Raw genomic sequence first — 12995 nt, 5'->3', positions numbered from 1 at the left:
TCATAACTATGGTTTTTTTTTTTTTTTTTTTAATAATAAACACCTTAAGTTTATTGAAAACTTTTAAAAAGAAATTATTAAGAATTAAAGTATTTTGCTCTTAAGTCTTAACATCTTTTAATAACAATAGTTTCAGAATATTTCTCCCTAAAACCCTAATTTAAAAGTTGACACATTAGCTTTCTTGTTTCGCTTTCACTTCAATAAGAACTTGCGTTCTTGACAAGACATAACCTATCAACTTAGCACACATTAAATCTAAGGAACTAAATACTAATTATAGTATACACAGATTAAATATTGGGCTGTGCTGCACTTCTCTAATTCAAAATTCAACTGCATCATTAAAAGAATCGGTTGCATGAACAATTACTTAATCCATTGTCCACGTGATTCACGAATCTTTTATGTGTATGTATTTACAAGATAAGGTTCAACTTTTGTATATATATTGTAGGGCTGTCAAACGGCTAACCCGGCCCATTTAGACCCGACTCGTTAAGCCTGTGGGTTAAACAGGCTGGCCCGTTTAAGCCGGTTTTATTTGCGGGCTAGAATCTTCTAGTCCGGACTGTTTATGGTCAGTCCGATGGGTTAAACGGGCCAACTCATTTATCATTTTATTTTATTTTTTGATGGGTCGGGTTTTCGGGTCAGATCGGGAGAAATATTAGCTAAAAGTGTTACTCTTTAAAAAATATGTAAAAAAAAAATTAAACAGACCAACCCGTTTAACCCGTCATTTTTTTGGGTTAATCGGGCTCAACCCGTTTAGCCCAAAATTTAAACAGACTTAATTTTAGAGACAAAATCCACCCATTTAAACGGGTAAATGAATTGGCCCGATGGATTTAGTCCATTTTGACGGCCCTAATATATTGATGATAAAAAAAAACCTATATAAACATTTAAATTTATGTTCTTCTATCAATCATAAGTTAACTTATTTAACTATTGAATTTAATTTCATGTATTGACAATATATAGTCATATAATTATAACTGTATTTTTAAATGATTATTCATGCAATAAATATAAAAGATAGTTATATATATATATATATAATTTTGGATTTGTGTCTATATAACTTTAAGTCAAGTTTATATCATCATAGAATTCTGTTGTTTGTTTTAGTACGCCTTTATTTTTATATATAAAGGTGAATATAACAAAAAAAAAATTAAATATAATAAATAGAATTTAATTTTGATATATTTACGTTATAAAAACGTTTGTACAGTTATTTAATTTAAGCCAATTAAAATCATTCCCCTTTTTATGTAATACAGCTTACAACATTAGTCAGGTGATACACACTATGATATGAGTGATATGTGAAAGTCAATTAGGTTGGCACCACTTATTTATTTTTCTTATTCAAATTCAATAATGGTTACACAAAAAGATAAGAGTGCTTAAAAGTCAAAAAATTAGTTTGGTATGCCTAGGTTTTGAAATTAATATGAGACCATAATCCCCAACCTAAAAGGCAACAAATATATGCGATTCATATAGTTTTTTCAAACCGTTAAATTAATGCAAGTTTGTCTTATTTGGCACCATTTCTGCTAGCATCTATCTCTGTTCTTGAAGACTACTATCTCCGTGTATAAGTATTTTGAGTTAATCACATATCTTTATTTATAAATTTTTTAAGATAATAAATAATTAGATAAAATATATTTTATTATTTTTGGATTAAACTAAGTCAAATACTTTTAGAGTTTAATTTATGTTTAATTACTATATTAGTCTTTATATTTTTATAAAAGGTTTAATTAAATCACTATAGTTTAAAATTTTATAATTTAATCTTTATATTAGATAAAAAAATTAATTAGGTCTTGACTAGTAATTATCTATAAAAAAATGTAATAATTTTAGAATATTCTCTTATAAATTATGAACATCCAAGAAAAAACTTAACTGAAAATTTTTATCTTGTATAAAAACTTAATTACAAATTTTAAAATTATACGTATCTAATTAAAATTTTATAGATATAAGAATCGACAAAGTACATAATTAAACTTTTAGTTTAAATATGTCATTTGGATTCACTTATTTTAAACCTTTTTATGTTGTTATCGAATTATATACAATCACCTACACTAACAAATAGTTGACTAATTGACGTATAAAATATTTTACATTGTCATTCAATAAAAATCATTATTTTGATAATTATTCAGTTAGTAGTTACAAAACTTATGTACTAATATATGATTAGATATCTATATAAAAAAATTATTTTGTAGTAATAAATGTCAAAATTTAATTCTACAACTAAAGAAAATTATAATATAATATTATGTCAAAGTTCTTCTGTTTCTTTTTTTGCCCTTTTCTTTCTTTTTGGATGGATATTATTGCAAAGTTCAAGCAAGGAAAAGAGAGAGGGATGGCCCAACAAGTTAGTCATGAGATGGTCCATATTTTGATCCAAAACATAATTATGTGTGTGTCCGTTAGAGGAGATTTCATTAAATTTTTTGGGCACATTCCTAACACTCGTGTTCCAATGGTATATTGTTTGATCCTTGTTATTTATTAAAGGTTTAATACTTTAATTACTCTGTTAGTCTCTATAGTTTTGCGAAATTTTCAATTAGGTCCCTATACTTTTTTTTCTTTTAATTAAGTCCTTGCACCAAATTTTATTTTTAATTAGATCCCTATACTTTTTTTTCCTTTTATTTAGGTCCCTGCACCTATTTTTTTTTCTTAATTGGGTCTCTATATAATTAAACCAATTACTGTTAAGAGGGAACTAATTGAAAAAAAATTTGGTGCAATGACCCAATTAAAAGGAAAAAAAGTATAGGGACCTAATTGAAAATTTTGCGAAACTATAGGGACCAACAGAGTAATTTTTTTTTTTTTATCAAAGATAGGAGACTATGCCAGTTGAGCTATTACTCATTGGCTAAAAACTTGGAAGATAAGGAGACTCGAACCCGCAACCTCTTAATTGAGTAGGAGGAATCTATGCCATTTGAGTTATAACTTATTGGCGACCAACAGAGTAATTAAACCTTTATTAAATGACGAAAGTATATGCACTATGTTGCCAATAATAACACTGAGCCAACCAACTTAAGTTGGACGAGTGATTAGCTCCCTCATCCGCTTAAGCAAGTATCGAGACTTTGAATCTTGCGTTGTCTTGTATACGCAGCAACTCATTAGCCAACAGCAGACTCTTAAATGGAATTCAATCCACGAACGATTAGTCCTTAACTTGTCGGGTTGAAAGTTATCGTATGCAACCAAAAAAAAAAATTAACAGTGAGCCTAACATAAAAGTACACACCGCATTCAAAAAACCAACAAAACTTTGTCTTCATCAAATTCTATGTTGATATTATTTTCTGCTTGTTTATATAATTCTTAATCCTTGATTAAACCTCTTTATCTCAATCCTGTAGAATAAAAGCAAGCTTAGAGTAGTAAAAGGAACATTAACCAGAAGAGAAAAGCAGCAATGATTGGAGAAGATTAAAATTTGCAGAACAAAATCAAAATTCAGAATCAGTTTGATTTTGTAAAATGAACTTCTCATCATATATAACAAAACATCCCCAAGATACCTACATTTTCATGTATGTATGTTTGTTTACAACAGCTTCTGTCAGTGATCAAGTGTCTAACATCATTCTACATCAGATTGTTCTTTCTCATTTGCAGCACAACCGTTGGTACCCGGAACCAGTTCGGTTTCAGGAGACCTAGAAGACAACCTCTCGTATCTGAAACTCGGGAGAAGTCTATGCCGGCCGATTGTCAGAGTCCGGCTCAGCTTCTCGTAGCCCCACCTTTGTTGAATGTAGAGTACAATTGCAAGAATCATAGCAGTCACTGGAATGGCAATGTCACCAAACTTTGAGTAGAATTCCAAGCTTGGATTGACAAATTCCGAGTCCTCGGAAAGGTAAGGAGTTGGAGCCGGTGCTCGAATGTAATCATACACATGAGGAAGAATTCTGACCAAAGTTATTCCAATATAGTACAGTTTTCTGAGTGGTTTACAATGAATCTGCCAGATCAAGTTCCCAGTAATTTGTGGAAACAAGAAAAAATCTTCAACAAGACCACAGTATTCTTCCAATTCTCTTAACCAATCTGGAAGCAAATGAGAACTTTCGCCATCCACCGAATATGTCTTTGCTCTAAGAGGCTTCTGGCCGGCCTTCGTGCCATGAACTACTAGAACAATGACATATCCAATCAGATGCATGACAAAGGTACAGAGTAATACAAATTTATCACTTGGGAGACCAAGTGGTTCGTGAGAGGCGCGAGTTTGCAATCTGATGCGAGACTTCCACACCTTCTGACAAAGCCGAAGAGTTAGTAGCAAGGATACAATCAAGAGCAGTTTCACAGTGTAGTCAATGACATGAAGCCATTCACTGCTCTCAAGTTCACCTGATGCTGACACATCATAGGATTCCGAAGCCATTCTCTTGAAAAGAGCTTCAGCACCTGTTATCAATGGAATGCTATATCCAAGAGCTTGAATACCTAGCACAACAAGAGATACATACGGAAGCGAATCCACATTATCTTTTATATAAAACAGTTGGCTTAAAATGCAAGTAACAGCTAGTGTAAGCGTCAAGATGCGAAGAATCCCTTCGACACCTCTGCGTGAGAGGACATCCTCACGCTGCTTCCTGTATATGATTGGAAATGTTTGAAGTTTTATTGAATCAAAGCGAAGGGCATCATCGTCGGTTCTTTGACTTTCTATAGAAATTTTAGCTGTGGGATTGGCCAGCCACCGAGCTTTTATCGGAGGATAAGATATGACCACCTCGATCAAACAGTCCAGCCCAGACTCAAGGTCATAACTCTGATATAAGACCTTCCACGATGCTCGCACATCTCTACAGCCGATTAGATACATCTTTCCGACATGTGGATCATAAAGACCCTCCAAAGATACCACTGAAAAATTATTATAAGCTTTTCCAGTAAGAATGAGTTGTGCAGATACATTTATAAGAAGCTGCTTTTCTGTATATACATCCTTGACATGATAAGGTGTTTCTTGTTCCCAAGTTGAACCATTTCGGGCGTACCAATACCGGCCAAACAAAGGACCAACAGATAGAATTTCTATCTGAATGTCAACCCTTGGGGCCTGGATATTAGGCATAGGATCAGGATAACCGGAGACATGAAAACTGAGATCTTCTGAAAGAAGTGACAGACTATCTTGGAATGCCTCACTATCTTCCAGTTTGGGGAATGTCAGCAGCGATTTCTTGACTGAAGTTGTAAAACTGAAGGGCTCGTTTCTTTCCAAGACAGTGCCAGCCAAGTTAATCTTAGAGTAACTGTAATTTGGATGAGTGAATTTGAAATAATTCCAGAGCTCCGAAGGTAGCACAAACTTCTCAAAAGACAGAGGAAAGAAGGCATTCGCATTGTTAATGGGAGACAAAGTCCCCAAGATAATACTGCGCTGCTTTATCGAAAAAGTGGTAGGGAGATAGATACAGATCCGAGTGTTACAGCTACTCTCTTTGGCATTGATTAATCCGAGGCAACCAACCATGCAAAGCTGTCCACTAGAGGACTTCCAGATCCCTTCGGCCGCAAGAGACATGTTGTTCGGACCAGATCTCTTTGCAGCAGTATATAAATTTTCTGATGGAGAAACTGCTCTTAAAACTGCAGATACTCTAGCAGAGCCGGCATTTCGATTAGTAGTTGGTTGCTCACAGATAACAAGCTGCATATAAAGTTTAACATCTTGAAACCCTCCATCTGTTGTTTTGATCGCCTTATCAGACAAAAAGGGACCTAACTTACTGCAGAAATCATCAGTGCCGTTGCATCTCCAGTTCGGCACGACATTTAGAGGCTGCTCTGTGGTAATTTCTTCAAGGATTTCACAGAATCTTTCCCCTTGATAAACACCAATGCCATCGGTTGTTGTGTTATCTTTATAAGGGTATGGACTGCATGCCTTGGACAAGACATGTGGGGTGGCAAATTTGTATTTCGCTGACTTTCCCAATTGTGATGATATGCGAACCGGATCAAAGTATTTAGGATTTGATAGGGGGTTCACACTTCTTAACTCTCCATTGATGATCCTGTTTGTTAATGTGAATGTCATGGGATATCGAAGAACTAGAAGAATTTGATCATCTTCTGACAGAGGAATATCACCATGATTCTTCATCCATGACCAAGGATTAGAAGGATCGGCCTCTCGAGTCGGAAGCATTGTACTCCCTAACAAACACAACACTCTTTCCCCACCATTCCTCCTTGATTCGGTGTAAACACCTTGAAAGGAAACCGAGAGCTGAGAATGGTTTGGCCATAATAGGAATTCAGGATTCCCACCATAATTACTATCCAGAAAGCTACCATCTCGAGTAATTCCCATCATCATAAATCCATTAATAGGAACTGATTTCTTCAACCGGTGGGCATGATCAACATCAGTCACCCAGAAAGATACCAACCTCAAAGGACTACGGTCTTCGGCCAAGGTCCCCGGAGATTTCCCGGCATCAAAAGGCATTATTGGAAACTTACCCTCATTCTGCATCCAATCCCCATTGACAAATGAAAGCTCTCCTTTCATACCAGTCACAGCACTATAATCAGATCTCAATTCAGATGATGCAGATAACACAGAAGCACATTGTTTCTGAACTTCACCGATCCGATCATAACTATATGTTGGATGCGAATTCCTCTCAAAATTATAAGCATCCTCAGGGAAGTATGAGTTTGCAACACCAATGAAGAACAGGTGACAACAAACACACCAAAAAGCAACAACAATAGCTGAAAATGGAAACCCCATTATTCCAATTTCCAACCTAAAACCAAAACAAAATCCCCTCACCTTCTCTTGGTAATTTCAGCGAACAACTAGCATACCCAATTGCTTATTCTTGTAAAATCTCAATAAGAAACCGGGCTTCATTACCAATCCAGGGTGCATAAATCAACCACAGCTCACACTCTCAAATAAGATCTCGCTAAAGACAAAGGAAAATAAACAAAAAATAGTAAAAATTCTAAACTCAGGTAAATCACAAAAGCAAAAGCAGAAGCAAATAAAGAACACAAGTGAGTGAACTAACCTGAATCAGACACAGATCAAAGTTCCATTTTTTATATATTTTGTATCTGCTGTAATTGCTGTTTGATATGAATGATAAGGGCAATGATAATCCAGTTTTAGTTGATAGTATTATGAAAATGAGGGGTGTTGTAGAAATGGAGAAAGATTCGGTTTTTGGAATTGGAGTTAGAAGAAAGGGTTGAAGAGTTTGGGAAAGGAGTTGAACAAACGCTTCTGAAGTGTGTCCGAAGACTTTGAAGTAGCTGTCTTAGTGTCTGGTCTGGTTGGTCTTTCAAGATCCAAAGGACTCAAAATTAATTAAACAAAAAAATAAAATAAATAAATAAAGCATCAAGTGGGTATAAATATTGATTTTATTTATGAATGTGAATATATTAAGGTGAGTTCTACGGTGCTTTTTATAGTGTCTAAATTGCTTAACATCTTTTTTAAAGTAAAAAATAAAATATTTAAAATAAAAAACAATTCATGTAAAATTTATTAAATATTATTTATTTATCTTTTTTAGTAACTTAGGTACAAAGTGATAGATACCATAGCATTCACCATATATTAAATTCATTATGAGAAAACCATGATAATTAATGTGGGATAAAAGCTATACATTATTATTATTATTATTATTATTATTATTATTATTATTATTATTATTATTATACTTGCTTTGGAAATTTATTTATACATTATTATACTAAAAAAGTTTATTTAATTATTACCGTTATTGTTCACATATATAGTAAATATGCAATATATTGATATAAATGAATTTTTATTATTTTTTTCGTAGAAAATAATTCTCATTTTCTTACTCTATAAATTAGGATATTCCTTTTTGTATTTATAATTAACTACTTACATAGTAGAAGGGGTAAGTGGTTTCCTAGAGTCTTTCTAATGTGATAGTTTAAAATTTTAGATCTTTGGAATCACCTTCTAAACCAACTAATTAATTTTCTATTAAGAATAGGGATATTTAATTTGCTCACACATAAATTGTGTTTAGGTTGCGTTAAAAATGATGAAATAAATATTTAACATAAAATAAAATAAATATTCATTCACATACAACAATGTTGAAGTGGTCCTTTGCAATGTTCAACATAAGTGAATACTACTAACTAATTTGGATTGGTGTAGTAGTTAACTTATTAGTCCGCTTAAGTAAATATCAGGGTTTGAATTCTGTTTATGCATGCAGCAATTCATTGGTCAACAACAATACATTAGCGAACAACAAATCTTTAAATAAAACTCTAATTTGCAACGGATTAGTCATTGACCTGACGGATTAATCATTGACCTTCTGGGTTGGAAATACCATGAAAAACCACAACATAAGTGAATACTACAAAAGTCTTTTAATTTCCTTTGCTAATATATTATTAATGTTGAAGTGGTCCTTTGCAATGGGATGGAAGGAGCTTTGCTTATTTTTGTGAAAATGGTTGTTATGGGTGATGAAACACACAATCATCTTAACTTCACAAGCAAGTTAGGTGAGAACTCCATTTTATATCATAAAAGCTCTCTTCGGACTTTAATCAAAGCATTGCACCATCTTATATTATTGTTTTCATTAAAGTTTAATTATACATTATTTAAGTAAAGAAGAGTTTGTTGATCTTTAAAATATAGTAATGCTAAATAGATAATAACTTAAAATTCTTTTATTTAACTTAGCATCCATAATTTAAGTTATATAATATTTATAATTACATACCTATTTTATATAGAGCTATTCAATTATTGTTGCAGTAATTACAGAATGCAAAATAACAAAACTTAATTAACGAGTCTACTTTTTTTTTCCATTCATGTATTTTAATTTTTAGATATATAGTCCCTAGAAAATATACAAACTACAACACATATCATTGTTGATGTCAACACTAATATAATTAATAATTGTTGATGCTTGATTGCTTGGAGGGTTGTTTGTATGTCACTACTTATAGCTTCGAGAATGAAGGATGTACATCTTATCACTCGTTTTGCTTTATTCATAGAGGATTATTATTATTATTATTATTATTATTATTATTATTATTATTATTATTATTATTATTATTATTATTATTATTATTATTATTATTATTACATTTAAATTTAAATCTTGTTATATGATTTTTTTTTTTTTTTTACTCTTATATGGTTTACATTAGGCTTGATGCGAACATTTTCCTTTATTTATTTTAGATTTTGTTAATGAATATTTCAGGAAGTTAGAATATTTGTTAAAGTTTAAAAAATTATGAAAAAATTTTATAACATATATAAACTTATGATTTAATAAATTCAATACATTGGAAAAATATTATTAAAAAAAATCGTATCATGTAATTCTAAAACATCATTAGCAAAACTCTTTATTTCATGAAAATGTTGCAAGTGCATTATATTTTTCATTTTTTTGGTAACCGCAATAATGTAATATTATTTAGCTTCTGGGGGTGCAATTTTATGTCATCTTCATTCGTAATTTCATATGATCTTCGGTTGGTTTAATATGGGTTAAATTTGATGGCTACCTCAAAATAATCCAACAGAATATACTTATTAATATGGTTAGCTTAAACCCTAATAAAAATAATCAAAACAAGAAAAAAGAAGGTGGTATGCTCTTACTATGATTTAAACCCCAGTGTAATATTATCTACTCAAATATTACCTACTAAAAAGCATCTGTGGAAAGATATTTGTCAGCTGCAGTTTAAGGATAGTGCAATAAAGGATAAGATGATTGTGGGGTTGTCTATGGAGATGGGAGACGGAAGACGAATTCGATTCTGGGAGGATATCTGGCTACAAGGTGGTCCGTTAAATATGAGTTTTTCGGGGCTCTTCTCCATTTCAAACAAAAAAGAATCAGTTACAGGGAATTGTGGGTTTTGGGATAGGTTAGGATGGATATGAAATTTCTAGTGGAGGCAAGATTTATACTAATGAGAGCTCGATTTACTGGCTCAATTGCATAAGATGCTAAGACCTGTTAAGCTGGCATATGATAAGCAAGACAGAATTTTTTGGAAGTTTGACAAAGAAGGTATATTTTCAACTAACTCCTTTGTGCAGGTACAGTCAGAATCGCTCCCGGAGGACATAACCAGCTACAGTTTCACAAGAACCCTATGAAAAGGTTTAGTGCAGCCACGAGTTGAGCTATTTATTTGGTTTACACTGATAGGAAGAGTGAATACTAAATAAAGGCTGCTTAGACTGGGAATTATTAGTCAAGGTGGTAACATGTGAGTTTTGTGTAATAAAGATTGAACATATTCATCATTTGTTTCTAGGTTGCAAGTTTACTTGGCAGGTGTGGTGTCATGGCTACTTGAATTTAGGAGATCGTGGATTATTCCGGGCTCTCTAAAAGAACACTTTGAGAGTTGGACAGGTGTGGCTAACAGAAAGATAGAGCGCAACAAGTGGCTTATTTACTTCTTTTCGGTGATTTGGAATACCTGGCTAGAAAGGAACAGTCGAATTTTTAATAATAAGAAAGGGAGTGCAGATGAGGTATTCCAGAAATCTTTAAACAGTGTTAGAGAATGGAGTAGTTTAGATCATTTTTGTTGTTGATGGCTATGCTGGAGATGACATTAAAAAAGTCGTTTTCTACTTGTTCATATTGTAGTTTCGATTTGGTTGTCGCTCCACTTTATTGTGTTGAGCTCTCTTGTTAAAAAAAAAAAGAAAAAAAAAGAAAAATTGAAGAGAAGTAGAGAACACAGTGACACAACCTTGTGTCGATGTTGGAAAAGTAAAGTAATACAACCCGAAAGGCCCAATCTACTTTATTTTTTTAATAACGATAGATATTTTTGTTTTTTAGTTGCAGATAGAACCTATCTATAATATAATTACAACACAGGACCCAAACAAAATAGAACAAAAAAATAAAAAACACATATGGGTACATCTGTCCAAGAAAAATCAAACAAATCACATATGGTGGGGACAATTGTAATTCTTTTTTTCTGGTCCTCAGGATGCGGGTAGGCGGAGATTTGGGATCTAGGTGGGTTATGCGGGTCGGGTTAGGTTCTGGTTGTGTGGATCAGGTAGGTCAAGTCCAAAAAAAAATAATAATAAGTATTTGTGAACAAAGTATTAAATAATAAAAACTAATTTGAATTCGTCTATTTGTTAGCTCAATTCTTATACTGAGTTTTAATTTAAGATGTATTAGTCTTTGACTTGTAAAGTGATACAATAAAATACAAAAAAAAAAGTATAGTGAATATTCGAATGAAAATTTTATAATTGTCTTCTTATGAAGATACTTCTTTTTTATCATTAGATGATAAATTGTAAGATTTGATTTTACTATGTTATAAAAGTGTTATTTTTATCTAAAAATATTGCTATTCTCTTTAAACCATTACTTTCTCCTATAAATCATACTTTAAAAGTGTAGCTACATAAATATTTTTATGGAAAAATATTTTTGACATTTTTATTGGAATAGATGCTTAAATAATAATGTGTCAACTTATTCGTTTATTTAAATAAGTGTTAAATTTCTAATTCTGTCTTATTTATGTAGAAATCTATTAATTAACGATATATTTTTAAATAGAATTTTTTTTATAGGAAAAAACGTTTTTCAATCATAAAAAAGCCAATCGACACCTACAAATATCAAAGAAATATCAGTTCTACATAGATAACAAGAAGATAGATATCCCATGTATTGAACTAAAATCTTATAACAAGCCCAACATTCGATTACTAAAAATCTTAATAAGAAGAAACAGATACCAAATAGAATCTCTTTTGTTTCTAAATTTACACACATGTGCTGCAAGTTAATAAGATACATCTTCTTCTCGAATCTGAATATTTTTTTATTCTGAAAGTTTTCCTATAAACAAAACTATTTCTTCATAGAGTTTTTCTTCAAGATCTGAAAAGATATGTATCATCAGAACACCATTAGCAACCATAAAGGCAACCAAATCGCCACCACAAACAAGGAGAAAAAACCACAAATGGATTATAAAATCAGGAACACAAGCTAAGTTCAGGTCCGAAGGAAGGTTATTTTAGATCTAGATCTGGATCTCAAATCTAAATCTCTAAAAGAAAAGTAGAAAAATATAAACAAACCAAGAAACATGAAGCAAAGAGATAAGAGAGAAGACGATAAAGAGGTGGAAGAGAAAAAAGATTAAAGGAAACTGGAGCATAGGAGGGCCACCACAGCCAGCCTAGATTGAGGTGGCGGCAGCGGCCCTCAAAAGAGTTTTGCGGTTTATCTCAACGGGAGAGAGAGAGAGAGAGGAGCTGCGCTAGGGTTTTGAGAAACTTTTTTTTTTTACATTTCAATCAATAAAAGATGAGAAAAATCCAAAACAGCCCCTGACAATTACTTCGAAAGACGAGGCTCTTGGCAAAAAAAAAAAAACCCGGCCCATGACAATTACCTCGAAAGGACAACGAGGCTCCTGTGTCAAAAAAGTCGATATTATTTTTTTTTGGCACAAGGGCTAATCAGTCAAAAAAAAAAAATCAAGGACCGGATTGGATGTTTTTTTTTTAAGGACCTCGTTGTTCTTTCGAGATAATTGTCAAAGGTCGGGTGAGGTATTCACCCGTAAAAGATTAAAAGTTATTTTTAAATAGAATTTATGTATACAATATACGATGAATTTTATGAGTCTTTTTAGAAAAGAAGATCAAAGCAAGTTATAAAGAATTGAAATCTTATAGGTACTTCAAATATTGAAATATAAAACACAATTCATCGTTCTATTAGAAACTTATGAAATTTTTTTTAAAGACTTTATTTAGTATTTTTTTTTTTATATACAAGTCCATGGTAAAAACTTTTCAGAAAATTATCTGCCTTGTTTCTCTAAATAACAAAATCAGTAGC

At 32.1% G+C, this 12995-nt stretch overlaps 1 protein-coding gene across 1 annotated transcript; it reads right to left on the bottom strand.

Moving 5' to 3' along the window:
• Positions 1-3504: 3504 nt before the first annotated feature.
• On the bottom strand, positions 3505-7433 carry LOC112775725 (uncharacterized). The gene is made up of 2 exons (XM_025819557.2): positions 7116-7433; positions 3505-7010 (listed from the first exon to the last, which is right to left on the bottom strand). Exon 2 carries the CDS (start codon positions 6830-6832, stop codon positions 3653-3655), a length of 3180 nt encoding a protein of 1059 aa, XP_025675342.1. The 5' UTR covers positions 6833-7010; positions 7116-7433; the 3' UTR covers positions 3505-3652.
• Between the last annotated feature and the right edge of the window lie 5562 nt (positions 7434-12995).

This window comes from Arachis hypogaea, chromosome 19 (genome assembly GCF_003086295.3).
Source record: "Arachis hypogaea cultivar Tifrunner chromosome 19, arahy.Tifrunner.gnm2.J5K5, whole genome shotgun sequence".
Taxonomy (NCBI): domain Eukaryota; kingdom Viridiplantae; phylum Streptophyta; class Magnoliopsida; order Fabales; family Fabaceae; genus Arachis; species Arachis hypogaea.
The sequence above is the reverse complement of the archived record's forward strand: the minus strand, read 5'-3'. Positions and strand labels throughout refer to the sequence as shown.